This window comes from Cydia strobilella, chromosome 18 (genome assembly GCF_947568885.1).
Source record: "Cydia strobilella chromosome 18, ilCydStro3.1, whole genome shotgun sequence".
Classification (NCBI taxonomy): Eukaryota; Metazoa; Arthropoda; class Insecta; order Lepidoptera; family Tortricidae; genus Cydia; species Cydia strobilella.
The window spans coordinates 4,743,771-4,771,731 of NC_086058.1; the positions used below are offsets into that span (position 1 = coordinate 4,743,771).

Below are 27,961 nucleotides of genomic sequence, written 5' to 3' on the forward strand. Positions count from 1 at the left end.
TCAACAATTTTTTTACTTAAAACCTTTTCTTACCGACTCGCGTAAAAATACACAACTTCCAGAGTTTTCTGTTATAATATCGTAAAGAAATAAGTGATTACAGTGATGAAGATGATCTAACGCCTGTGGATGTTGCACTTTCCTCGCTATAGTGAGGTGAAAAGTTTTGTGTTACACACGGGCGCAAATGTATTTTACTTCTCGTGTTTCAATTCTACACTCGCGGGTAAAATACAACTTTGCGCCCTTGTATAACAAATAACTATTTTTTGGGACTTTTTCGATAGCGAATGTATGAGAATTGTAAGGGGGAAATCCAAAGGGATAGTGGGGGTAACAGCACCACTTTTCAGCCCGGCAAAATCGGGTTTCTAGGAGCGTAGAAACCCCACTACAAGGATCGGAAGGCAAACTTCGGTCCGCAATTTTTGCAAACGGAACTTCACTTAGAGCCCGGTCTATAAACTTAAACAGTTATTAACATCAGAGGTAGCCGAAGCTGAATTACCATCCCCCGATCATCATCCGTCGATATTATTAAAAATAAAACATATTTTATAGGTATGTAAACATTTTAATTTAAGCTTTCTTTTAAAGTTACTTACATTACACATTAAAACTATTATACAAATGTCTAAAACTCATAACTTTACTGTAATATTATTCCATTTCCATCGCATTGGATATGGGCTGTCTGCTGAGCGACAAATCGTTATATGCATGTTTGGTTCGTAACTTAAAGAAAACGAATATCAGACTTAAAACTAGTAAACCAAGTAGTGCCGCAAGGCACGTCGCTATGAAATATAATGCAGACCTCGGATCAGCCGAGCCTGCTTCATTAGCAGACTGAGCTTTAAATGTATTTTTTACGTTATTTAATTTCCAATCATCCAGCATATTCTTAATTTCATTTTTCATGGATTGTTTTTCTTTCGATAACATTGCAATAATTGTTTTCTCTATTTCATCATTGCTTTCTGGCTTATCAGTTTGAGAATTGACTGCTATAACATGACTAAGCTTTATATATTCTTGTATATTTTCTAAAGCCCTGTTAGTGCTATTGTTGATGTTCATTAGTTTTTCAAGGAAAACATTATTTCTTGTTTCACTTTTGTTAAATACTTCTAGAAAATGCTCCATTGAAGAGGCCACCTTTTGGAGACCGATTGACTCAAGGTCAATTTTAGAATCGTTACGGTTTAAAAACCTTTCCACTGTGACCCGAAATTCTTCTAAAGAGCTCGACAACATTGCTGCAAGGTCCGTTTCGTTACTATTGTTTTGACCAAAGGCGTTAAAATTAGTCTTACTTTTACAAGTTATGCCATCGACATTCTCTTTATCATATATTTCATTTTTCGCTTTAACGGACAGTATTTGCGGAGTATCGGTATTCTTTTTCCATTCGGTCAACCTACTGCAAGGTACAGGGTTGCCCCCTATGTAAAGGTCTCTAATATTTGCTTTACTAAACTCTTCAAAATCTAAATCGTCTATTAGATTATTTTCAACATAAACTACTCGCACAAGAGGTGTGTTGTGAAATATGCTTGCACTAAAACTATGCAACGTATTACTTGACAAGTCAAGAGTGTTTAAATTCGTTAGACCATCAAATACACCAAACTCTAGGGAAGATAGGAAGTTATTGCTTAAATTAAGAATGCTCAGGTCTTCATTATCGCTGAAAGACCCTGGTTGGATACTGGAAAGCTTATTATTACTGAGATCGATCCATGCAAGTTGACGTAACTTTTGGAACGATGTCTTGTCAACTTCCCTAATCTTATTTGAAGCCAGATTCAACCGTTCGAGAGTTGTAATCTGGTACACTCGGACTCCGTTGATATCTGATATTTCACAAAATGACAAATCCAAGTTTGTAATTGTAGTGTTTACTACACTCTCGAAACTAAATCTTGTTGTCACGTGATCAAGTAGGACTACAGAGAGTGACTTCAGATTCGAAAATATTGATGAATTAAACACTACGTCTTTATTAGCAGAAATGTCTAGCTTTAGTAGATTATTTAAATCGCGAAAAGCTCCACTCTCAATGTTAATGAGATTATTCCCCTTTAAAGTTAATGAACTTAAATTTGTTAGCCCTGAAAACGTTTGGTCGGTCACATGTTGAAGCTTATTGTATTGTAAATATAAATCTTTCACAAACTTTATATTCCTATGATTTAAAGAAAAAAATTCTATTTGATTGTAGGATAGATCCAAAATTTCAATTGACCCAGTCCCATTAAATGCATTCACTTCTAGTACTGATATCTTACTGTGTGTAGAATTAAACGTTTTCAAGGACTCCATTCCATTGAATGCGTTGTTTTGAATCGTGTTTATTTTGGAATTAGTAAAATCGAGCGTTGTAGTTAAAGCTAGTCCGCTGAACATTTGTGGCGAGATAACATCAACAAGAGGATTATTATTTAAATTCAACGACACGAGCTTCCTTAAATTCTGGAAAGAAAGTATTTCAATATTTTCAATTACGTTATTAGATAAATCGACAACTTTTAACGAAGTTAGAGATTTAAACGTGTCAAATGTGATTTTCTTAATTTTATTATTATTGATATAGAAGTAGGAAAGGTTGTTTAGATTAGAAGTGCCAAATTCTATGTCTTGTAATTGGTTGTATGAGAGGTCTAGTTCTGTCAATAATTCGAGTTTATAAAAGGTTGTTTTATGAATTTTTGATATGGAATTTCTACTGAAATTTAAAGATTGAAATTGCCCCTCAAATAACTCCGGACCTAGCTCAGTAACATTAGCACAACTCAAGTCTAATTTGTCGACACAAATACCTTGAAAGGTGTTTTTGATCAAAGAACCCGCAATAAGATTATTATGGACTTTAAAATTTTCAATACCCTTTCCTTCAAATGTTCCTGGTTCTATTTTAGAAATTCTATTTGATGATATGTCTAATGATTTTAAGTTAGTGTTATGATGAAATATAGTCTTTGTGATTTTATTAATTTTGTTATTGCTCAAGTCCAACTCCTTTAATTCAACTAAATTATCAAAAGATTTATCTCCAATACTAACTAAACTATTGGAACTTATATTAAGTTTTTCCAATTTGGACATTTTGTCAAAATTGCTTTCCTCTATTGATGTCAAATAGTTGTGATCTAAAACCAATTCTTTCATAAATTCAAATCTTGCAAAATCGACACCCAATTTAGTTATTTCGTTATCTGAAACGTATAAATTTTGGAGCTGTGTTACGCCTTCAAAAGTGAGTATATCGAAACTTTTGATATAATTGTGAGATAGATCTAAATGAAGTAGACCCGCAAACTGTCTGAAGTAATGATTGGGGATGGACGAAATAGCATTGTAGCTCAAATCGATTATCTGTACCGCGCTGAATCCAGCGTCGGGCGATCTCTCGCCGACTTCTAAATCTGTTATGTGATTACGGGACATGTTCAGCAATTTCAAACTGTTAATTGTCGTAAAAGCTTCCAATCTTAAGGATTCTAGTGTATTGCTGGAAAGATCAATTGTTGTTGCTTTACGTGCATTATAAATGGCTGATGGGACAGAGTTCATTTTTCCGTTGGTAATCGACAGAGTCAGTATATGATCTCTGAGTTCGTTGATGACGCCGTAAGCGTCGAATGAATCTGTTCCGTCGATATTTTCTGCTTTGACGTATAGACTGTAGTCTTCATCGGGCCTAAATCTTCGGTAACCATGGTTGACTTTATAGCGTCTGCAGGGCCAATCTCTTACGTAGGTGACAGCGGAGCCAAAGTCATCAGTGCAAGTTATTTCGCCTTCACAGGGTTGCCGTCCCAAGTCGCGCAGCTCGCAACCACCATTCCCTTGTTTTATTGCAGCAAATAATGCCAACAAAATTATTATTTGGGTATTATAACCTGAAATTAAAAAAATATTGCGTACAGTTAGTTCATGATCGAAATTTTTGTTCAAAATATATTTAACGGTTTCGACGAAAGCACTGAGTAACATGTCGAAGAATTCATACCCCCCTGTTCATACTGTTATAAATATAAGTACCGCTGTATGCGTGCAACCTCGACCTCATGTACCTATACTCCTGTAAATTCCCATTTTTGTGTGTGCAAAATAAATATATTTTCATTTTTTTTCATTTTCAATTAACTATCTCTCTTTGTTTACAGTGCGTGGCCATAACAATATCACAAAATCGTATTTTTCCGGTTTAAAGAAAGGAACATTTGTTTATAAGATTCCTATACGCAATACGCATGTACGGCATGTATTCTGGAATTTGACTAAGTATATAAGTACCGACCGAACTATCAAGAAGGGGCCATAAGGTTTGCCGATCTTGCCGTGTTGGAGAAAGGAGAAAGTTTGAATTTTTATACTTTTTTTTATGCTTTAGAAGACATTAAATTAAATTAAAATTAAAATTAATATTCATTAATTTCGAGTATCTGTGAGTATAAGTACATAATACATATTACAAACATTAAACAAAACACAAACATTAACACGATAACATTAAACCAAAACTACAAAAATTAAGTAATATGTTTATTAATGTTGTTTATTTTCTTAGTAGGGAGACTCGAACGAGTCGAATTTGAAAAATTTTGCTTAATCAACCATAAAACTAATTTGGGAAAACGGATATCTTCCCGTTATTCCCCAAAACGCCACTTGCACCATCCCACTCACCCGGGGTTAACCCAGTGTCAAATTGTACTGGTAACCATGGTAACTCCAGGTTTAACCAGCCAACCCGGGTTAGTGGAATGGTAAAGCGGGCAAGTGGCCCTTACTCATCGCTTATGAAATTATGATATCTCAGGTAGGTAGGTATATAGTCGTCATCAAATATATCGGAGCGGCTAAGGCGCTCACAAATATCTGAACACGCCTCTATTGTCAAGGCGTTAGTGTTCAGATATTTTTGAGCACTTCGGCCGCTCCGATATATCTGATGGCGACTGTACATAAAAATATAGCTTACCCATTTTTACAGCTCCTCATAGGGCAGTTTAACGTCCACACAGCTTTTTATTACGGATGAGTATTTGTATAGTAGTAGCAAAACACTTTATTGTACAAAAATCAAAACAAAACAGGAATAATAACATTCGTCATTAGTACAAAAACGAACTTATCCCTTTATATTTGTATATGATTAAATGTGTCGCGGCAGCAAACACTGATGGGTGTTGACTTTATTCGAACATTTAGGTACAATATCCCTCTGTTATCACTTATCGTGTACTTAGTCACAGTATAATCATGTACCCGCGATCAATGATATATGTAACTCCGTATAAGATAAGTAAAATCTAAGAATAAAACGTGCCTCGGAAAATCAAGAAAAAATTATGCTCGAATACCACATACCTTTGGCCTATGATATCATAGGCCAAGTACGACAAGTGACATCCAAAACTCACTAATTACTAAAAAAGCGGACAAGTGCGAGTCGGACTCGCCCACCGAGGGTTCCGTATTTTTTAGTATTTGATGTTATAGCGGCAACAGAAATACATCATCTGTGAAAATATCAACTGTCTAGCTATCATGGTTGATGAGATACAGCCTTGTGACAGACAGACGGACAGAGGGTGGACAGAGGAGTCTTAGTAATAGGGTTCCGTTATTACCTTTTGGGTACAGAACCCTAAAAAATTATTAAATTATCGACCTTATCTTGGTACAATGAGGGCTACCGTTTTTGTGCTCACCAGTTGGCGCCACTGTAGATGTAGGTACAGAACCAGAAAAACAGATCTCAAAATTCTTCTATGCTTATTTTTATAAAATCAATACGTTCTAATATACACAAAGGTATTTTAACGTCTAAATGTGCCATTTTTTCAACCTGTTTAATTTGCATATATTTTCGTTAGCACTATTTTTAAAACACTAACATTTATTGAGCTATACGAGTATCTATTGTTTACCAATACCATGATTAATTAAAGATGAATAAAGATTTACCACAATTATGAATAAGGAGTGAAAATTCCCAATAAAAAAGCTTGAAACCCCAAAAACTTCCTATGCATTTGACATATTGAAAGACCGTCATTTAAACGAGCGCCCCCAGCGGCGAAATTAAACGCGGTAGCCCTCATTATGGTTCACTATGGCTATGAACTTGTGGTGGCAATTAGTGTTTTGGTTACCTGACGATATTATCTTATCAAATGTGAATTTTAACTGTATACAAACAATAGAGCATTAAATGTTTACAATTATCATTGTTTTTTTTGTTGCAAAGATGGCTTAAAAGTGTTTCTACGCCAAATTTCATCTAATTAGGGGATATTACTGCAACGTTCTGCCACCAGAGTGCAGCACTAGCCTTTTTAGTAAAACATAGAGTAAATTATACATACCTTTAACAGGTTTTTGACAAGTTTTCAGAGATAATAAAATATGACATTGATGCATCAAACCTACCGGGAAACGCGAATCCGAAATTTCGCTATCTGCCTCTTTATCGCTCGAATATGCAAGAATGACAGAGATGTTAGATAACGAAATTTCGATTTTCGTGTTTCGCGATAGACCCTTAGATTGTGTTAGAGGTTCGCGTAATATGCCGATATTATTTTTTTTTGCAAAGATGGTCTGAAAGTGTTTCCACACCAAATTTCATCTAAATTGATTTCACGCCACTTAAGACGAATCTGGAGGACCCGTGCGAAATCGCCTTTTACATACAAACGTAGTCCTCATTTTCCTCTCTGAATATTAACATTATTGATTTTCCTCTGAATATTTACATTATTGAAAATAATTTGACACAGTTTGATGTATATCAACCACAGCTATGCATCAAGCCCTGTGTTTTATTTTATTTCCAATTTCTAATTTTATAAGAGTTAGGAGCATTAAAAAAATTGTATGTAATCTCTTTTTCGCTTCTAATCTCTATAATAATCAAAAAATCTAAAAAAAAGTCAAACGTAGGGGCATAGCTATGGTTAATATACATCAAACTATGTAAAAATATTTTTCATAATGTCTATATTCAGAGAGGAAAATGGGGGACTACGTTTATATGGAGAAGCGGCCATCCTCTTTCCTCTTAAAGCGTGAAGAGGTAACAGACAGACAGTTATTTTCGCTTTAATATTAGCAGGGGTGCGAAACTCCTCGCTTCGGGCATACTCGGCTCCTTTCGGCTCCGCATTGCTCCGAGCTTATTAGGGTTGGCACAACTTGACGTATTGCGTGCACGACCACAGATAAGATAATGACCTGAATTTCGACAACCCTAAATAGCCGAAAAGGATGCCATACATTAGAAAGGGACATAATGGTTCAACCCTGAACCGCTGTCAAACTTCGGTTTTGAAGGATATTTCCTTTCTGAACGGTAGTACTATTATTTATTCTGTGATATTAGTAGGGATAGGCGTGGCAAAACAATAAAAGCACAATATTGGTCTATAAAAATCTTTTATTAAAAAATCACTGCGATATTGTGTAATAGTCGCCTACGCACAGGATCTGCCATACAGTTAACAATTATACTATATCATTATGATCTTAACGGCTCCGCGAGCCAACATTATTCAAATTACAACTAACACAAGCGAATCCGAACACAAAGAAATGCTATCAATCGATCGACAAAATAAATACACTTATACCCGGTTGGGAATACATATTGGAATTTAATATAGACATTATAGACATTTCCTCAACCTGGGATCCGCTACACCCGTCCGGACGTGGTTCACCGATAATCTTAAGTATAAGTCTTAAACTGGGGCGCGGAGCGGAGCCGGCCTCTGGTATATGTGTTTGTGTGTGTCTGTGTGTGGTGCCGGCCTGGTGGGGCGCGTGTGTGTTGAGACGCCCCGGGTTCCGTAGTCGTAGTCCGAAAAAGGTCGGAACCTGTCAAAATGTAAATATTTTGTGAGTAAGATCATCAACCAGGCCCCTATTTCACCACGGTGGTGTGCGACAATTGTCGACATCACTGTTGCTGACGTCACAGGCCTCCATACGCTACGGTAACCGCTTACCATCAGACGGGCGGTGTGCTTGTTTGCCACCAACATTTTAATTGAAAAAATCTCCATTATATCGCCATTAAATAAGTACTTATTTTGCGAAGCTAATGACAATTGTCACAAGAAACATGACAATTGTCACAATATTCCGACACAGAACTCATTTCCTGTCAAGACAATTGTCATTAGCTTCGCAAAATACGTACTTATTTATTGGCGATATGTTTTTTTTAAATGTTAGTGGCAAACAAGACCACCGCCCGTCCGATGGTAAGCGGTTACCGTAGCCTATGGAGGTCTGTGACGTCACTAACAGTGATGTCGATGTCGACAATTGTCGCACCTGTCACCGTGGTGAAATAGGGACCAGAGGGCCATGGAACGCACGCAGCGTCGAACTTGCACGCTCGGACTGTTCGTTTCGTGGTTGAGGCGTAAGAGCTATATTACAGATGTTATACAGGGTTTTTTCGTTAACGTGTGGTAAATAATTACCATACTGAACAACTTACTATTAGGCACAAACCTGTAAATGCGAAATAAATATGTCAATGTTTTGTATTTAAATTTTTAGAGTATCAGACATATGGTCCGTCTTTTTTTTAATCACAACCTTAACTATAAAAAGTACTGTTTTTGAAGTATATTCGAACATAAAAATGTAGACTATGTAATGCTAGGATATACATCATTTGTACCGTTTTCAACCAAAAGGGTACTTGTTGTCGGTTGTCAATAAGGCGATATTTCCATAAGCCTTCAATTTAAAATCTACCTTATCGACAACCGACAATGTGATACCTTTTTATTGAAAACGTCACATTTGTTGTGTCAACAGGAAACTTATGTAATCTCTAATCTTAAATGGTGTATATAGTAAAAACATTAAAACTATCATACAATTTCGTAAAGTTACTCGAGAATTGATGTCTTAGGGCCACTTGCACCATTCCACTAACCCGGGGTTAACCGGTTAAACCTGGAGTTACCATGGTTACCAGTATAATTTGACACGAAGGTTTAATGATTTAACCGCTTAAGTGGGATGGTGAAAGTGGCGCTTATAGTGTCATGTTTACTACAGCCGTCCAAGCAGCTTAAGAGTAGTGTCATGAAACTTACAGAGTGCAGACACCCGGGGCAGACGCTGGGAGCTTAGCTGTAGAGGTCGTCGTCCTGCCCCTCCTCCTGGAAGGTGGGCTGGTCGCCGCCCGACGTGCCCGCGCCGGCGCTGGTCGGGAACCTGCACCGGGACACTGTCTACATTATGGAACTTACAGAGTGCAGACACCCGGGGCAGACGCTGGGAGCTTAGCTGTAGAGGTCGTCGTCCTGCCCCTCCTCCTGGAAGGTGGGCTGGTCGCCGCCCGACGTGCCCGCGCCGGCGCTGGTCGGGAACCTGCACCGGGACACTGTCTACATTATGGAACTTACAGAGTGCAGACACCCGGGGCAGACGCTGGGAGCTTAGCTGTAGAGGTCGTCGTCCTGCCCCTCCTCCTGGAAGGTGGGCTGGTCGCCGCCCGACGTGCCCGCGCCGGCGCTGGTCGGGAACCTGCACCGGGGCACTGTCTACATTATGGAACTTACAGAGTGCAGACACCCGGGGCAGACGCTGGGAGCTTAGCTGTAGAGGTCGTCGTCCTGCCCCTCCTCCTGGAAGGTGGGCTGGTCGCCGCCCGACGTGCCCGCGCCGGCGCTGGTCGGGAACCTGCACCGGGGCACTGTCTACATTATGGAACTTACAGAGTGCAGACACCCGGGGCAGACGCTGGGAGCTTAGCTGTAGAGGTCGTCGTCCTGCCCCTCCTCCTGGAAGGTGGGCTGGTCGCCGCCCGACGTGCCCGCGCCGGCGCTGGTCGGGAACCTGCACCGGGGCACTGTCTACATTATGGAACTTACAGAGTGCAGACACCCAGGGCAGACGCTGGGAGCTTAGCTGTAGAGGTCGTCGTCCTGCCCCTCCTCCTGGAAGGTGGGCTGGTCGCCGCCCGACGTGCCCGCGCCGGCGCTGGTCGGGAACCTGCACCGGGGCACTGTCTACATTATGGAACTTACAGAGTGCAGACACCCGGGGCAGACGCTGGGAGCTTAGCTGTAGAGGTCGTCGTCCTGCCCCTCCTCCTGGAAGGTGGGCTGGTCGCCGCCCGACGTGCCCGCGCCGGCGCTGGTCGGGAACCTGCACCGGGGCACTGTCTACATTATGGAACTTACAGAGTGCAGACACCCGGGGCAGACGCTGGGAGCTTAGCTGTAGAGGTCGTCGTCCTGCCCCTCCTCCTGGAAGGTGGGCTGGTCGCCGCCCGACGTGCCCGCGCCGGCGCTGGTCGGGAACCTGCACCGGGGCACTGTCTACATTATGGAACTTACAGAGTGCAGACACCCGGGGCAGACGCTGGGAGCTTAGCTGTAGAGGTCGTCGTCCTGCCCCTCCTCCTGGAAGGTGGGCTGGTCGCCGCCCGACGTGCCCGCGCCGGCGCTGGTCGGGAACCTGCACCGGGGCACTGTCTACATTATGGAACTTACAGAGTGCAGACACCCGGGGCAGACGCTGGGAGCTTAGCTGTAGAGGTCGTCGTCCTGCCCCTCCTCCTGGAAGGTGGGCTGGTCGCCGCCCGACGTGCCCGCGCCGGCGCTGGTCGGGAACCTGCACCGGGGCACTGTCTACATTATGGAACTTACAGAGTGCAGACACCCGGGGCAGACGCTGGGAGCTTAGCTGTAGAGGTCGTCGTCCTGCCCCTCCTCCTGGAAGGTGGGCTGGTCGCCGCCCGACGTGCCCGTGCCGCCGCCCGCGCCCGCGCCGGCGCTGGTCGGGAACCTGCACCGGGACACTGTCTACATTATGGAACTTACAGAGTGCAGACACCCGGGGCAGACGCTGGGAGCTTAGCTGTAGAGGTCGTCGTCCTGCCCCTCCTCCTGGAAGGTGGGCTGGTCGCCGCCCGACGTGCCCGTGCCGCCGCCCGCGCCCGCGCCGGCGCTGGTCGGGAACCTGCACCGGGGTACTGTCTACATTATGGAACTTACAGAGTGCAGACACCCGGGGCAGACGCTGGGAGCTTAGCTGTAGAGGTCGTCGTCCTGCCCCTCCTCCTGGAAGGTGGGCTGGTCGCCGCCCGACGTGCCCGTGCCGCCGCCCGCGCCCGCGCCGGCGCTGGTCGGGAACCTGCACCGGGACACTGTCTACATTAACCACCGCTCAACAACTGAGCTGAGGCGAATCACAGCACCTGCGCGCTATATTTATTTATTTATTTATATTTTTTATTCATTAAATATATACAACAAACTTTTCACTATTTCTAATTATACATTTTAATTTAAGCCAGCATTTAAAGACATAGTGTGCAGTAACAGCCCAAAAATACCGGGGCCTGTGCTAGGGCTAGTTACAATATATGTGACACAATTTTTAGAGAGCGATCGGATTTTGGATAAACAATTTTCTTATAATATAAAGTTTACTTAATTCAATTAAAAAAGCTTAATTAAATAACCATGCATTACTGGTATTTTTTATTTTTATGTGTATATGCCTCCTACGTGCTAGAAAACTGATAAAACAGAAGCCGTCGCCGATATGACAATTGTTTGTAGACAAACGCCAATCAAAAACCGGCCAAGTGCCAGTCGGACTCGCCCGGTTCCGTAGTTTTTAGTATTTGTTGTTATAGCGGGAACAAAAATACATCTATGAAAATTTCAACTGTCTAGCTATCACGGTTCATGAGACACAGCCTGGTGGCAGACAGACGGACAGTGAAGTCTTAGTAATAAGGTCCCGTTTTTACCCTTTGGGTAACCCTAATAAAAATGTAGGTAGGGTGTAAAAATGTATGTGCAAAAAATTAATATTTCATCTACAAATGTGTCAAATTTCAATATATTAATAAAATCCATCTAAGCTAACTCTGCACAGATTTCAACGGGACGAAGTGTGAGGAGCCAAAACGTCATATTTTCGTAAAAATTACACATTCACGGTGGCACTTACAACCTCTGTCATTCTTCTGTACAGGGTCAACCTGGCCTTATTGTAGGAGTAAGATAAGTGCGCGGTACTGACCGGAAGTTGGTCCCGAAGCCTCGGGACTGCTGCAGCGTCTGCGCGAACAGCTCGTACTTGCGGATGTCGTTGTCGGACACGGAGCGGCGCGCGAACTTCATCGCCTCCTCGAAGTGCGCCCGAGAGATCTCCGGCACCGGGTCCTCCTCGTCCGTCTGCAACATTCATGGTGCCTCGTTAATGTACGGTTTACCTACTCATAAATGTAGCACGCACTATTGTTAATATTCTCCAGATAAGGAAGGGCGGTACCTCCTGGCACAGGCTTTTAAAGCTTAAAAGGAGGTTCCAACCACTAATTTTTAAGATGATGAGATTGTTAAAGAAAATAAACATTTTTGATTTTTTTTTGATTTTTTTGAATGTGGATACAAGAGCGGAGCTCGACGCTGACCAAGCTGCAATCGTTTAGGTTACAACTTTAACCCCAGGTCTAGGTTCCAAGTTTAACGTCCACCAACGGGGAAACGGTTAATAGAAACCGTGTGCGTTAGAGCGTCTGTCATCTTGTGGCCTAAATCGGAAACCCTATAAATTTGCTATAAGGACCCTGCTTACCGAGGTTCTGAGGTTGGATCCGAATGTGAGGATATTGAATTGAGTTATACAGGGTGGCTAAAAAACAAGTGCATTCCCGTTGCAAGGGAGGTTTTGGGATTATACTGAGCAACTTTTACTATGGGACCAACCACGAAATCGCGAAAATAAACTACCCTCCCATAGAAAATGGGCCAGCCAAAATGTATGAAACAGCCAAATTTTTTTCGCGATTTCGGGGTAGGTCCCATAGTAAAAGTTACTCAGTATAATCTCAAAACCTCCCTGGCAACGGGAATGATCTTATTTTTTAGCCACCGTGTATAAGCGCGAGTATTTTTTCCTATATCCTTATTGTTTTCTATGTATGAAACATGATTAATGTTTTAGCAACCAAAAAGCCAACTTGTCTTTGACGTCTTTAGGAGCCGTCTCGTGAAAACTGCCGCGCGGCATAATGCCACGGAAGAAGGGCATACACATAACGAAATAATTATTTGGTAATGAAACACTCACATCCATGCCGGCTTGCTGCTGTTGCCGGGCGCGTTCGCGTGTGATCTCGGTCTCGATGGCTTGCCGGATGGCCAGTTTGCATGCACGCTGGCAGATCTCCGTCAAGTCAGCACCACTGAAGCCTTGCGTCACCTGTAACACACACAGAGACATCAACGACTAGTTTAAGATTTATAAACGGCCAAGCCGTAGTAGTTCGCCGAGGCAGCAAAAGCAAAAGATTCCAAAATAGAATCCTAACCCAAGAGAAGAATTTTTGCGTGAAATCTTGAGCGTAGTTATTCGAGTAGTTCTCGAGCGTAGCAATGGACTTTACGCGTTGGCTTCCTGGCGACCATAGGTTGGAGCGAGACACAGCGATCGGCCCTTTGCAATGGCGTGGCCAGGACTGACTTATACTTTAGATTATCGGTAAACTACATCCGGACGGGTATAGCGGATCCCAGGTTAGCGTGGAATCTTGAGCGTAATTAAAGATTCAAGTGCCTACAGCTACTGGATGTGAGTCTACTGACAAATGAACTTAGTTTTTTCAACTATAACAGGCTGAGTGTTAAAAAGGCAGAAATGAAAATATGAAAAAAGTTGGAAGTTTCGCTCCCACTAGCAAAAAAGATAGTTTTTAAAAAACATAAAAGGTGTAGAAGACTGGGCCAAGTTGTACACACCTTGGCGATGTAGAGCAGGTCCACGTCCCTGGCGATGGGCGACTTGCGCAGGTTGGCACGCAGGATGGCCTCGCGCGACTTCTCGTCGGGCAGCGGGATGTAGATGAGCTGGTCGAGGCGGCCGGGTCGCAGGATGGCCGGGTCGATGATGTCGGGACGATTCGTCGCGCCTGAAACATACCACAAGAATAGGCTAGATGACAAATTTTAATTAATGGTACTAATCGATCAGGTGTGTTTTTAGGATCAAATGTCTATACGGGACTTATTGTATTAACAAGTACATGAGTACAAACAACTGACCGATGATGAAGACGTTCTTCTTGGCGCCCATGCCGTCCATCTCGGTGAGGATCTGGTTGATGACGCGGTCGGCGGCGCCGCCGGCGTCCGACACGGAGCCGCCGCGCGACTTGGCGATGGAGTCCAGCTCGTCGAAGAACAGCACGCACGGCGACGCCGAGCGGGCCTGGAATACACTCATATTTACTCCACTTGTATGGAATACACTCATATTTACTTCACTTGTATAGAATGCAATCATATTTACTTCACTGAAAGGGTTAGAACGCACTGCGGTTTTTTTCATGCGGTTTCAGTCTTTTAAGTGCGTGCGCTTATAAAGCATGCCGTACGTTACATTTTTTGCGGTTGCGGAACCGCTTTTGAAAAAACCGCAGTGCGTTCTAAGCCCAACCGCGTACCGTCTACCGCGACCGCCGAGTTGTGCCGTTCTCGAGAATGTTGTTTTGAATGAAAAAAAACCGGACAAGTGCGAGTCGGACTCGCCCACCGAGTGTTCCGTACTATTTAGTATTTGTTGTTATTTCAACTGTTCTATAAGATCACGGTTCATGAGATACAGCCTGGTGACAGACAGGCGGACAGTGGAGTCTTAGTAATAGGATCCCGTTTTTACCCTTTGGATACGGAACCCTAAAAACGACTCAAGAATATTTCCCATAACCGGAGAACGTTCTCGAGAACGGCAAAAAACTACACAAACTAACAACAATCACACTCTTAACAAGATGAAAGGGATGTTTTTAACTAAACATTATCCTCTTTTAACCCGACTGCCAAAGGAGGAGGGTAATGTTCTTTATCTCTATTGGCCCTTGAAATTAAGCCCTCAGTCGTAGCCTACAGTCGTAAAAGCAACTATCCTACACACCTCAAGGCTTATTGAGATGTTCATCATTATAACACGATGAAAACAAGATCAACTTCTCAACTTGTGACATCAGTTGATTGTTCAATCTTTTTTTATATACTTGCTTTGACCGCCAAAGACGTCAACTGACACACGTCAAAGCAAGAACTACAAATCTCCCACAAATTTAAATACTTAGATTTATATTTCATGATCATACCTTGTCAAAGATGTCTCGCACATTGGCCTCAGATTCACCAAACCACATAGTGAGCAGCTCGGGGCCTTTCACTGAGATGAAGTTAGCCTGGCATTCGTTAGCGATCGCCTTGGCCAGCAAGGTTTTACCTGTAAATATATGATTTATCAGAACATAATCTAATGTATGATTTTTTTATAACACCTTAGCTAACCAAACTTAATTTTATGGAATGTTAGGTGTTGCTTTTCCTAATGCTGGGGCCACACTAACGTCGAATTAACGCGTTCATTCGACGTTTTTCATACGGCCACACTGAGATTACCGCGATAGTCAACGGCGTTTCCCGTTAGTGTGGCCCCGGCATAACAACAGGACTTCCAAATTTAGAAGAAGTCAAAGAGGAGAAGTTTAATGGACCGTTGTCAAACACAGGTGGACTAATGTGGAAGATTATTTTCGTTTGAACGGCTATTTATGGTTTTACAGATGGTGTACTTTGTCATCAAGATACGAGTTAATAAATACATTGTTGCCGAGGGATTAAAAGAAAGACATTTTCTGACGAGGTACCAAGTGGCGAGGCTTGTCGAGCCCGGCAAAAGTTTATACATAGTTTCTCAAACTGACTCAAACATGTGAGGAAATATAATGAACATAATAATTTGCTGATTTAAAGGAACTTACCGCACCCGGGCGGGCCGTAGAACAGCACTCCGCGGCTGGGCTGCATGCCGAACTTGAGGAACTTGTCGGGGTGCTCCACGGGGTACTGCACCAGCTCCTGCAGCTCGCGCTTGACGGACTGCAGGCCGCCGATGTCGGTCCACGACACGTTCGGGACCTCCACCACGGTCTCGCGCAGCGCCGACGGGGATGACTTGGTCATCGCGTACTGGGGATAACAAACAAAACATATCAAAATGACGTTTATGAATTGAGTGGCAGACGGGCTCCCTAGCCCCTAGGATCGAACATTATGAAAGATAATAGAAATGCCTCGACGTCTACACTGGTCGTTTTGCGGTCGAGGAAATTGCCTCGCGCTTATGCTTGCCCTGTGTGGACCCGGCTATTAGAAGAGGTTTTCGCGGTAGTCGCCCAGGTCGGAAACGGAAAGGGACCTTGATGAGTCACTTATACAATGTCGACCTTTGAAAGACCTGAATATTCCTTTCTAAAAGAAACCCATAAGTATAATTTTGAGTTATTTTATTCAATGTTCTGCAGGTTCTGGAAGAAATCGAAAACGATCTGCATGTACTGTAAAAAATTGTACAACTTGCTTGTGAAAGTAGACTGATGGCTTAATTAGTAGCAAAAAAAGGTGTATCTTTTACTATGAGTATTTTCTATTACCAAAAAAAAATTTAATTATTGGATGATAAGATGATAACCATTATCCTATTTTGTTTACTTTTTAATTATCCGGCAGTGTGAACTCACCCGGAAGTTGTCCATGGTGACGGCGAGCGAGTTGAGCACCTCCGCGTCGATCTGGTCGTCCTCGAGGTCGATGAGGTCCATCTTCTCGCGGATCTGCTGCAGCGCGGCCTCCGAGCACAGCGACGCCAGGTCGGCGCCGACGTGGCCGTGGGACTCCGCTGCGATCTGTCACAAAACATTGCCATTCATTCATAACACGCTACATGACAATTTTTTATTAATGGTATCAATCGATCAGGTTTGTTTTTGGGATCAAATGTCTATGGGACCATGGGCATTAAAGCAATACAAAAGTCAGAAATGATAGTCAAAGTCCGACAGTCGTACTTCACTCGCGAAACGCTCCTTATAAAATATGTGAACGTGACGTCAAGGTCACTGAGAGCCCACCTTGAATGTATGGAAAATAAGTAAAATTGCTATTTTGTAGGTGAAATATTGCGTTTATGCATATAGTTGCTATACAATCTGTTTTTGGATAAAATGCAAGGAATCGAATGGTATCTTTACTTTATTCCTTTTTGGAAGTTAAAAAACTTTTAGATCCTGTATTTTTTTATCATTTCCATATATTATTTTAATGTTGTGATAAACACATTAACATTATTGTGATATAAATTGCTCATTTGCTATACTAAATTTTGTTATAATATTCAACATGTGTCATCATCCCTATTATTCGGCATTTATAGGACGGAGACGTCAACTGATTAGGTAATCCAGGGAGAGAATCTGCAATTCCACATACGGGAAGGAATAGAAAGATTTGCGAAGTTCTGGTAAGCTTCCGTAGCTCTATTGGTTAAGAGCAACGCACGGTTTGCGGAGGTGGCGGGTTCGCTTTCAGCTTCATCGGAAACCGGGAAGTGGGTCAAATTTAAGTTGCAAGATTTGACCCGTACAAACATAGTTACATATTACATACATAGGTACATTGAAAGTTATTAAAAAGCTTTTATAAATGTGTCTTACCTGTTCTAGATCGACATCATCTCCCAGCTTCATGTTCTTGGTGTGAATACGCAGGATCTCGAGCCGGCCGGTGGCGTCGGGGATGCCGATGTCGATCTCGCGGTCGAAGCGCCCGAAGCGACGCAGCGCCGCGTCGATAGAGTTCGGACGATTGGTGGCTGCCATTACGATCACGTGGGAAGACTTCTTCATACCTGATTATAGCACAGAATAAATAATAGTACTACCGTACAGAAAGGAAACTTCCTATTCCTACAAAACCAGTTTGACAGCGGTTCAGGGTCGAAACATGCTGTCCCTGCTGCACTATTTGGCTATTTAGGGTTGTTAAAATTCAAGTCATTATCTTATCTGGTCGTGTACGCAAAGGGACGTCAAGTTGTGCAAACCCTAATAATTGCTCGGAGCAATGCCGAGTCGATCGGAGCCGAGTTTGGCCGAAGCGAGGAGTTTCGCACCGCTGATTATAGTGCTAGTGTTGTTTGGTCATAGAGGTACAATAATACAGAGAGGAAATGGCCCCTCCCCCATTTGACCGAACGAGATGCTCTTATGGAACTTTCAGTAGGAGTAGCAGCGAAAGCGCTATTATTGTTTGTCCTTGTCATAGTCTCACTTTTCCTTTCTGCCTACTTCTAAAAAGTCCTCAGTGACGTAGACGTTTTTTGTTGCCCTCCGCGTTTTTATGGTGGGCAACAATGAACCCGACCAAGTTACGTAGGTTGTTTTTGGTATGTTGTCAGGAATGTTAAAACGTGTTTTTAATTTTGTTGCATTGCGTATGTCCTGTCGCTCAGGGGCGCACGTCTATGTAATGCTAGGTCTATGTGTTTGATATAATCTTCATCATCAATCTGTCCTGAATCAATCCATGTTTAGAGTTGATATTAACTAAAAAATCTACAAAAATTTTCCGCTCAAAAGCCACAATCAAGCCAACAACATATTTGCTTTGCAATTTTGGCATCTAAAACATAGATTTAAGGCAGTGGCAGTCATTTAATGAAGTTATAGACCGCCTTTTTGCTGTCACATTAAAACAAATAGCCTCAGATAAATTTTCTCTTTGGCACAATGGCGCCCAACTCGTGAGCACAAGTTGTCTTTCCCTAAAGTTATTAATATTAAATTATAGCCGAAAAGTTCATGTCCGCTTCTTTAAAAGTAACATTAAGAGCCTCGAAAAGACCCACTCACACCACAAGATCTTTCCCTAAGGCCGGTAAAAGTCTACTTACCATCCATAAGTGTGAGTAGCTGACTCACGATCCTACGCTCCACCTCTCCGTGGGTTTTCTCTCTCTTGGGCGCGATGGCGTCCAACTCGTCAATGAAGATGATGGCTGGCGAGTTCTTGTCAGCCTCTTCGAAAGCCTTGCGCAGGTTGGATTCAGACTCGCCGGCAAGTTTCGACATGATCTCGGGTCCGTTGATCAGGAAGAAGAATGCACCTGTAGAAAGAATTCATTAGATATCAAATATTCCCATATAAATATCCCAATCTGTAGCATCAACGAGAGACCTTAAAAATTGTGGCTTTCTGCTAGTTAAGTAAATTAGTTTTTCTCGATTAGTACTTCTTTAATTTCCTTTACTTTTCTAGTTCGAATTCATATCTATTTATTTATATTATATATTGAGTATTTACTTATTTTTATTTTCATGTCAAAATTATATTTCCAACAAATCTGTTTCCTTTTCCAGAGTTGTCAGGCGTAAATTCCGTACATTTTTAACTTAAGTGCTTGTAATATTGTCTTCGGTTACCGCGATAGTTACCCATGAAATAAAACTATGAAAACGGATTATATCGCGTATATTAAATTTATAATACATCCCGATAAAAATCCACATACAAAAATATATACACATACAAAAAAAAGAACCATAAACTTTAAGGCTGGTTGTACATGAACCGATGAACCGATTTTGCATGTACAACCAGCCTTAAAGTTTATAGTTTATGGTTCATTATTTTTTGTACGTGGGTATTTTTGCACTTTGCAGTATTTCCTCAGTATTTCAGTCACCCGTTGACCACGAACGCTGTAAAGGTTTCGAAACGTCGGCATGTATTATAAATTCAATATACGCGATATAGTCCGTTTTCATAGTTTTATTTCTTAAGTGCTCTTAATTTAAGTGCTTGACGCCGATGGCCTTGAACAGCGAGTGACGCAGGGGCAGCCCCTACATCTCATGTTACAGTACTCACCAGTCTCGTTGGCCACAGCGCGGGCGATGAGCGTCTTGCCGGTGCCGGGCGGGCCGTACATGAGGATGCCGCGCGGTGGCTTCACACCGATGGCCTTGAACAACGAGGGGTGGCGCAGGGGCAGCTCCACCATCTCCTTGATCTGGGCCAGCTGCTTGCGGCAGCCGCCGATATCATCGTAACCTACAGCGTTGAGGGCTTCCTCTTCCTCCTGTGAAATGAAAAATGTATAAATATATGTCGAGGTACCTCTACTTATATTTTCTTTTTTATTATATCTTCGCAAGAAAACCCGTTACGAGCTAAATGTTCCAGCTGCGATCGCGTCATTACGTGCATTTCAGCTCGTTTGTGGTGTGGTGCCCGAAACCATCGCGAGCACGGTCTTCTGGCCGAAGGGTGTCATATTTCGGCGGTTCCGTGAATCCTACACCAGAGTCTTAAAGTGCGTCACGAGAATGACTTTTTAGTATTTAAGATTTTTATTATTGTATATATGTTAGGTTGTGAAGTGACGTGAAGTGGCGCTCTCTTGTGTCAGAGGCCAAAATTCTTTTTGGGTCACTGAGCCAGTGAAGTAAGTATATGTTAGTTTGTAAGGTATGTGTCTATTAGCCTTAGTTGCCTGAAAATAAATGATTTTATTGATTGATTGATAAATTATAACCCGTCAAATATTTACGAGTCTACCTGTACAATACATTGTCTACATTGAAATTGTATAGTCCGGCAAGCCAATTTGTCAGTAGAGAAAGGCGTGAAATTAAAAATTTAAATGGGTTCTATCTTCCGCACCTGCAATATTCAAATTAAGCTCAATTTGTACGCATAATTGGTTTTCCAGACTAGGTTGTTAGTTTTACCTTCAGCGCTCTAATCGTTTTAAACGTAACGTCATTGAATTTTAAACTTTTAAATGTATTTTTTCTAATGCTATTCAGTTTTAACTTAGTTTTTTGCACGTCCTAATTGGTTAATTTATGTGTGTCATTTCTCCACTACCCACAGGTTGTCTGAAAGAGATCGCTCTTTAGCGATAAGGCCGCCTGTTAGTACTTCTGTCTTCATGTAATATTTGTGTTTCCATGTACATTTATTCTGAGGTTGTGCAATAAAGAGGATTTGTATTGTATTGTAATTGAACGAAAAAAAAAGCGTTGCTGTATCTACCATGCCAGAGACGCATACTACATTATATTAATTCTCAGAAATAACATTGTAGCCTCAATAAACATTTATTCAATTCTCTGAAGCATAAACCTGCCTACATTTTCAATTCCGAGTGATTGGCACTTGGTGTACCAAGATTTTATTTTATTTAAAGCAATTCATGAAATAAATCAGCTTAAAAATATACCTATGAAACTTCCACATGATTATATTTATCATTGGATTAAACCTATGTATAAAATACGGATGTAGTGCATAATTGTTTTCCATCGTATTTTCTCGGAAACGTTCGTATTTGTCATGCTACTTCAGTCAACGTCAGTAGTTTTTGTACTGAGACTGACTGAAATAGCAAGACACGTTCGTACGTTTCCGTGAAAATACGATGGAAAATAATTATGCATTACATCTGTAGTACACTCGTAGTACTGTTTTCGCTTTGTCCTTTCAGTTATGTTACTTCATAAATGTCGTAAAATCATGCCGTTGGTTCTTGTCCCTTTTCATCATTTAGTCATGCGTTTGTACGGAAGAAAATAAAAAGCGGATTGCTATTTGTTTTAATAAGTAACAGTCTAGTAATTTTTTTAACTGCATATCTTTAAAATTCATAGAACGGTAGAATACCATTTTTAGGGTTCCGTACCCAAAGGGTAAAAAATTACAAAAACTCCGCTGTCCGTCCGTCCGTCTGTCTATCTGTCTGTCCGTCTGTCACGTAATAGTACGAAACCCTTTGTGCGCGAGTCCGACTCTCACTTGGCCGGTTTTTCATTAAACAGTAGAATACCATTTTTCATTAAAAAGGCAACCTTTTATGATGGTGCATCAGATGAAAATACAATTTTAGTCACTAACCTCAAGTCCTCAATGGCTATTATCGATCGCAGAAATATAGGTCGGGATATTTAAGGGACTATTCCCTGTATTACAAATAGAATACCTGCAGTTCTAAATGTATTTGCAGCTAAGTTTAGTTGCCAACCGTAGTGTTCTTGCGAATAATCAAATCGCCGTGACCGCAATAATAAAGTGCGATAGATTGTCGTGTAAAAGGCAACGCTAGTTGATTGTTACCGAGTAACAGTTAGTTATTTTTACATGCAGCGGCAATCACTTTGAACGCGTTTCTAACTAGTTCTTCTGTTCGACTGTTAAATTATTACTTATCCGTTTTTATCGTATTTTATGCACTCGAAATAAGAAAATAAATTCGTAAATATTTTAGGGTTAGGGTTAATGACATGAACAGATAATCATCAAATTAATGGCAAAATTCATCTGTGACTTGACCAAATTAAAATTTGCGCTACAATGTTGTATCACTGAAACGTAATTTTGGCTAAATCTATTATTTATCTCATACTACCTACGCGAAAAACGCGGTGTTTATAAAACGCGTTCTTTACCTGACCTTTGGATAGCTGCCGCAGTCGAATTGTTAAAATAACAGACGTAAAAAAAAAACCGCCAAGTGCGAGTCGGACTCGCGCACGAAGGGTTCCGTACAGTCTGTACGGAACCCCACTTAAATATTTATTTTGTTCTGTTTTTGCCCGCGAAAAGCTATATAGTGACCGAAACGCGCGAAACGTCACGTGACGTCACGCGTTCGACAGATAAGTGTCATTAGAAGCAAATGTCACTTGGACCGTCCAACGTGTCACGTCGACACGCTCTGACGAATTCGTGCCAAAAATTATGAGCGTTTCAACCGCTCAAACTTTTTCTACATTTTAAATATTTTTTAATAAAATAATGTGAAGGTTTACAAAAGCATTTTTATTTTTTCCGGTGTTCAAACGATATAAATTATGATTACAAAAATTTAAAAATTATAAGAGTTAGGAGCATTAAAAAAATTGTATGAAATCTGTTTTTCGCTCCTAATTTTTACTATAATCAAAAAATCAAAAAAAGTCAAACGTATAGCTATGGTTAATATACATCCAATTATGTAAAAATACTTTCCATAATGTCAATATCCAGAGGAAACTGGGGACTACATTTGTATGTAGAAACGGGCGTCCCCTTTCCTCTTAAATGTAACATTTCTAAATAAAATGCTAAACTGCCAAGAAATGTCCACAAACATTTTACGTGACATGTATGACGGTGTCTGAAGCCACGATGCAGTAGGGCGAGGGGTCCGTCTCCACGACCTTGAACTCGACGCCGCGCTCCATGAACGTGTCCACACAGTTGTCTGTGGGTATGTGGACTAGATGCTCTTACCTCTCTCTTGATAGGCTCGCCCTCGCAATGTATGACGGTGTCTGAAGCCACGATGCAGTAGGGCGAGGGGTCCGTCTCCACGACCTTGAACTCGACGCCGCGCTCCATGAACGTGTCCACGCAGTTGTCTGTGGGTATGTGGACTAGATGCTCTTACCTCTCTCTTGATAGGCTCGCCCTCGCAATGTATGACGGTGTCTGAAGCCACGATGCAGTAGGGCGAGGGGTCCGTCTCCAAGACCGTGAACTCGACGGGCGCGCTCCATGAATGTATCATCGCAGTTATCTGTGGGTATATGGACTAGATGCTCTTACCTCTCGCTTGATAGGCTCGCCCTCGCAATGTATGACGGTGTCTGAAGCCACGATGCAGTAGGGCGAAGGGTCCGTCTCCACGACCTTGAACTCGATGCCGCGCTCCATGAACGTGTCCACGCAGTTGTCTGTGGGTATGTGGACTAGATGCTCTTACCTCTCTCTTGATAGGCTCGCCCTCGCAATGTATGACGGTGTCGGAAGCCACGATGCAGTAGGGCGAGGGGTCCGTCTCCACGACCTTGAACTCGACGGCGCGCATGCCGCCGCGCACCATGAACGTGTCGTCGCGGTGGATGGGGCGGTACGCCTCCATGAAATAGGGCTTCAGGTAGACTTCGAAGAGATTTCTGGGAGAGAAAGGTTTAGATAAGTATATAGAAGTTGGAATGAATCCCATTATTTAAAATATATCAACATACTGTTCAGTACCAATGCGAAATCAGTGATTCACTCCTTGTCTTTCTATTATTTTGAAAATTTTAAAGAATCTCAAACAGCATACTACAAACTTGATAGAGTTAGACCAAGACAAGTTTGCAACGATTTAGATAGCACACGCAGTGCAAGTGTTATTTTAAACATCAAAAGTCTATGAAATTATGACGTTTAAATAACACTTACACTGCGTGTGCTATCAAAATCTTTGCAGACTTATCTTGGTCTAACTTTATTTATTCCGTACAAAAATTAAGTTTATATCAGACACCAAAACTTGATAAAGCTTCAAGTTGGCCTACTTGACAGAAGGGCAAAGCGGTTCCGAATCCGAACTGTTATTGTTTACAAATAAAATGCATATAGTTTCAAAGAAACCAGTTCATGAGTAATACTCACCCAGTCAATCCCTCAACGGAGTCATCAATAGGGAGTATGTGCACCCGCTTGCCATACTTGACAGACGGGCATGGCGCAATAGACACCACATCGGACAGCCTCACACGCAGGTTGTTCCGGACCACGCGGTTCATGCGGATCTTCTCATCGGGACAGTTCTCGTCCGACAGCACAATGCAGACAGTCTCCTTGCGCCGCTTGCCTTTGAGGAGCACGGTGTCTCCTCGGAACAGTTGGAGCTGCTCCATTTTAGCCTGCCAAGCGATTATATTATTTAATATAATAAACCCTTTAAGCGGTCGGAAACGAGGCTTGCGACCATGTGACCTTGCTAGTTTCCGACCATGTATTTACGAGTAGTACTGGCCCCAACCAAGGTCAGGGTGAGCATGGACCGTCGGGATCTTAGTTGGTCACCGTGAACGGCCTTTACGCAGTTCCCATTTTAGCATGTTTTCCCTTCCCAATAGCAAAGCAATATTTTATCATTTAACGTATTGTTACACGTCAAATGTTGACGTACAAGCAAAGCTTATCTATCTGGGTTGTTCAATAGTAGAAAGTTGGTATCAGGGTCAATCAACTTTTCGTAGTTGTCGTCTAGTAGACCTAGTAGTAGGAGACAAAAATGAGATTTTTCTAGAAAAGTTTTGTTATGAAACTTATGAATACTACTTCATTACCGTAAGTGGTGCAGAAGTGGTGCGTTAAAGTGTTTTTATGGTTTTACTCTACACAATTATACTTTTTAAGAGTAACTCAGGAGACCATAACAACTGACTGTTTGTTTTCTTTTAAATCCCATTTTAATTTTAAAATAGAGGGGCAATATTAAACTGAAATAGATGTCATATAGGAAAGAAACAGTGACCAAGGCCTCCAGTGCCCCGGGCTGGGATCGAACAGCGTCTTCTGCATTCGCAGCAGATGCCATACGACAAGTGGCCCAGTGACCGAAGACACGGTGGGTATCGGGTTGAATATTCTTGAGTATATGAAATCTCTTGTTACGGTGAATAGAATAGAATAATATTATTGCCATTCACATGACCCTACACATACAAGGAGACGAAACAGAAAAAAATAAACAGGGTTTCCTAAAACTAAACAAGAAAATAACAGGTAGTGTGACAAAAGCCCTTCACCGGCCTTGGAGGTGCCCTTTGGCCAACTGTAAGTTTAGAGTTGGTTCTAATTTTTTTTTTTTTTAATCGTATGGCTGATAATAACTGGGTCGCACACATAATAACTAATTGCTTATTACTAAGTAGGTACTATAATTTAACATCTAGCTTAGCTAGAAGCTAGATGTTGGTTCTAATAGAAAATACAAACCATACTATTCTATTGTTTGTACCTTCTATCAGAACCAACTCTGGTGATTCTGGGATAATAATATTCGTATGAATTTGTAATGGCTAACAATGAAAGACTTTTTAAATGTCAAATACCTATATGCTGTGCAATGTTGAGTCTTGATAACAATAATATAACGTGTATAAACATTTACTTCTTTATAATAGCTTTGTTCTAAAACTACATTGTAACATATGAATGCTATGTTGCAATAGTTAGTAACATAGATATAGATAATAATCAACTCTAAAGGACTTTATGAATGCATTTATATCAGTAAAACATGTGGGGCAAACATAAATATGATTTACAACATTCCATAAATGTAGTGTAACCGTCAACCAAATCCCACAATGTTAAGTGATAATTTTACTAGGGTTAAAGTGGATTGTAAGGAACCATTATTGCTTTATCTTACTATCCGACATATTTTGCATCAGTTCCGTGCATCAATTTTCACACACGGTGGCCTAAACAAGAGCAGTCATAAAATTTCTGAAAACATTGCCACATTTTTATTTTCTTGTTGCTATTATAATTCCACATATTTAATTCAATCTATCAAATGGCATCAATTTCACCAAAATCGGTTAACGGACTGATGGAGTATTCCATGAAATTGTCTACTGTTGTCCCGTACAGATGCAAATTTTCTGAAGATTTGCAGATATAGTTTCCTTTTCTATGACAAGTGGTCAAAAATATTCAGCGAAAAATAATCGCCCGTTTAAAATGCCGAAAAAAAAGTAGCAACACAGGAAATAAAATGTGTCTGTAGGGGGACAACCCGTGGAATGCTCCTGATGAGTAATTACTAAATGAACACTGAAAATAGGGGTCATTTTAGCTCCAAATGAGTCGTTTCTAAAGTAGTATCAGCACCATCTATGCCAGCGGCACATACAGTTCCGAGTAATGGCTACTTTCCTGTATACACTGACATCAAAACTATATATATAGGTATTATAGTTACAGAGATATAAGCAACCGCGCCATAACACTTTTCATTACACCTGGTTTTTGGTCCGACACCCCCTCTACGGGTTATTAAAGACGTTCACCTAACGTTTCTCTTCAAAAGTTCATGACATTTTTAATTTGTAGCAACACTTACAAGGTATGACATGACAGGTAGAAATTTGATGATGTTAAATTAGAGATGTGAATGCATTTCATCAAACGGTTAGTTCTCAAATATTGGACAAGACAGAGAAAAGAGATCAGGATGATCATTTTATTTGCTCATGGTAACAATTATTAAATGCTACTTTGAATTAACAAGTTGATCATAATGAACGTTTGTATACTGGCCTAACTTCTTAAACCAATAATATTATTCAGGCATCTTATTGGAGACAAGTTAATATAGGGTAAGAATTCTTGATTTGTCACTATAATTTAGGACAAGTTGAATGAATACAATGATGCCCCAAAAACAAAATGGAGACAAAGGAAACTTACCTGTGAGAGGGAGACGACAGAGTTATCATCGCTGGTAGATTCTTCGACGATCAAGCGGTTTGGCCTGTCCTTGCGGCGCAGGATCGCGGTCGACAGATCATCCGGGCTGCACATAACAACGCCAAGTCAACCCACCGAAAATATAACCCCCACTCGGCACAAACATCACCCGAAAATTCGATATTTTTCTCATCAAAACACAAATTTACTACCAGAAATACTATAACACAATGATGAAATTGCAAAATTTTGTGCTATGATTTGATTTTTCATTCAAGTAGGCATGATGACAAGCCAATTTTCCGAACATTGGTTTCTAGTAGAATCCCGTTGAATTACACAAAAACTACAACGCTATCATGAAATTTAATCATTATTATACACTTACCTCCTATTGTCTGCCATTATTATCACAAATTAATATTACAATTAGAAAATTTACGAATTATTGTAGACGCCGAAAGATTGAGCTGTGTAATCTCCCCTACTCACTTTACGTACGTGACGTTGCCGTATTTCATTTGTTCGTCGATCCTCAGAATAATGACTAAAGCATAGAAGTCGGGCAAAAATGCTTCGCAAATATGTATACCCGTACTTTACTTCCTTACGAATTAGATAATGTGCCGAAAAGAGATGCATATATGCTTGTTATTTCTCATTTACGTACGGTGTCATAAGTTTGATAATTTGCTAGGGATGTAACTGTGTCGACTTTTTATATCGATAAATTATGCATGTTTATGTGCCGTGTAAAAGAATAATCACGAAATTGGCAAATTGATCTGGCTAATGAAAGTTGA

The 27,961-nt window shown here is 41.3% G+C and overlaps 3 protein-coding genes across 5 annotated transcripts in view; all 3 read right to left on the reverse strand.

The window, feature by feature from the left end:
• Positions 1-27,961, reverse strand: part of LOC134749436 (uncharacterized) — a 241,598-nt gene that overhangs the window by 17,487 nt on the left and 196,150 nt on the right. The gene's annotated exons all lie outside the window — the stretch shown is intronic.
• Positions 661-5,166, reverse strand: LOC134749654 (toll-like receptor 6). The gene is made up of 2 exons (XM_063684670.1): positions 4,991-5,166; positions 661-3,905 (listed from the first exon to the last, which is right to left on the reverse strand). Exons 1-2 carry the CDS (start codon positions 4,992-4,994, stop codon positions 661-663), a joined length of 3,249 nt encoding a protein of 1,082 aa, XP_063540740.1. The 5' UTR covers positions 4,995-5,166.
• LOC134749410 (transitional endoplasmic reticulum ATPase TER94) lies at positions 7,433-27,686 on the reverse strand. Of its 3 annotated transcripts, XM_063684330.1 has the most exons (15): positions 27,547-27,686; positions 27,159-27,264; positions 24,342-24,595; positions 23,662-23,854; positions 19,785-19,995; positions 18,808-19,020; positions 17,570-17,763; positions 16,598-16,762; positions 15,839-16,046; positions 15,173-15,300; positions 14,103-14,268; positions 13,800-13,969; positions 13,132-13,263; positions 12,079-12,233; positions 11,019-11,178 (listed from the first exon to the last, which is right to left on the reverse strand). In XM_063684330.1, exons 1-15 carry the CDS (start codon positions 27,561-27,563, stop codon positions 11,073-11,075), a joined length of 2,418 nt encoding a protein of 805 aa, XP_063540400.1. In that variant the 5' UTR covers positions 27,564-27,686; the 3' UTR covers positions 11,019-11,072. The 3 variants fall into 3 exon arrangements, with proteins under 3 accessions (XP_063540399.1, XP_063540400.1, XP_063540402.1); XM_063684332.1 differs by lacking the exons at positions 23,662-23,854; positions 24,342-24,595; positions 27,159-27,264; positions 27,547-27,686 and adding an exon at positions 23,190-23,286; XM_063684329.1 differs by lacking the exons at positions 14,103-14,268; positions 15,173-15,300; positions 15,839-16,046; ... (6 more) ...; positions 27,159-27,264; positions 27,547-27,686 and adding an exon at positions 7,433-7,890 and having other exon boundaries at positions 9,132-11,178; positions 13,800-13,939.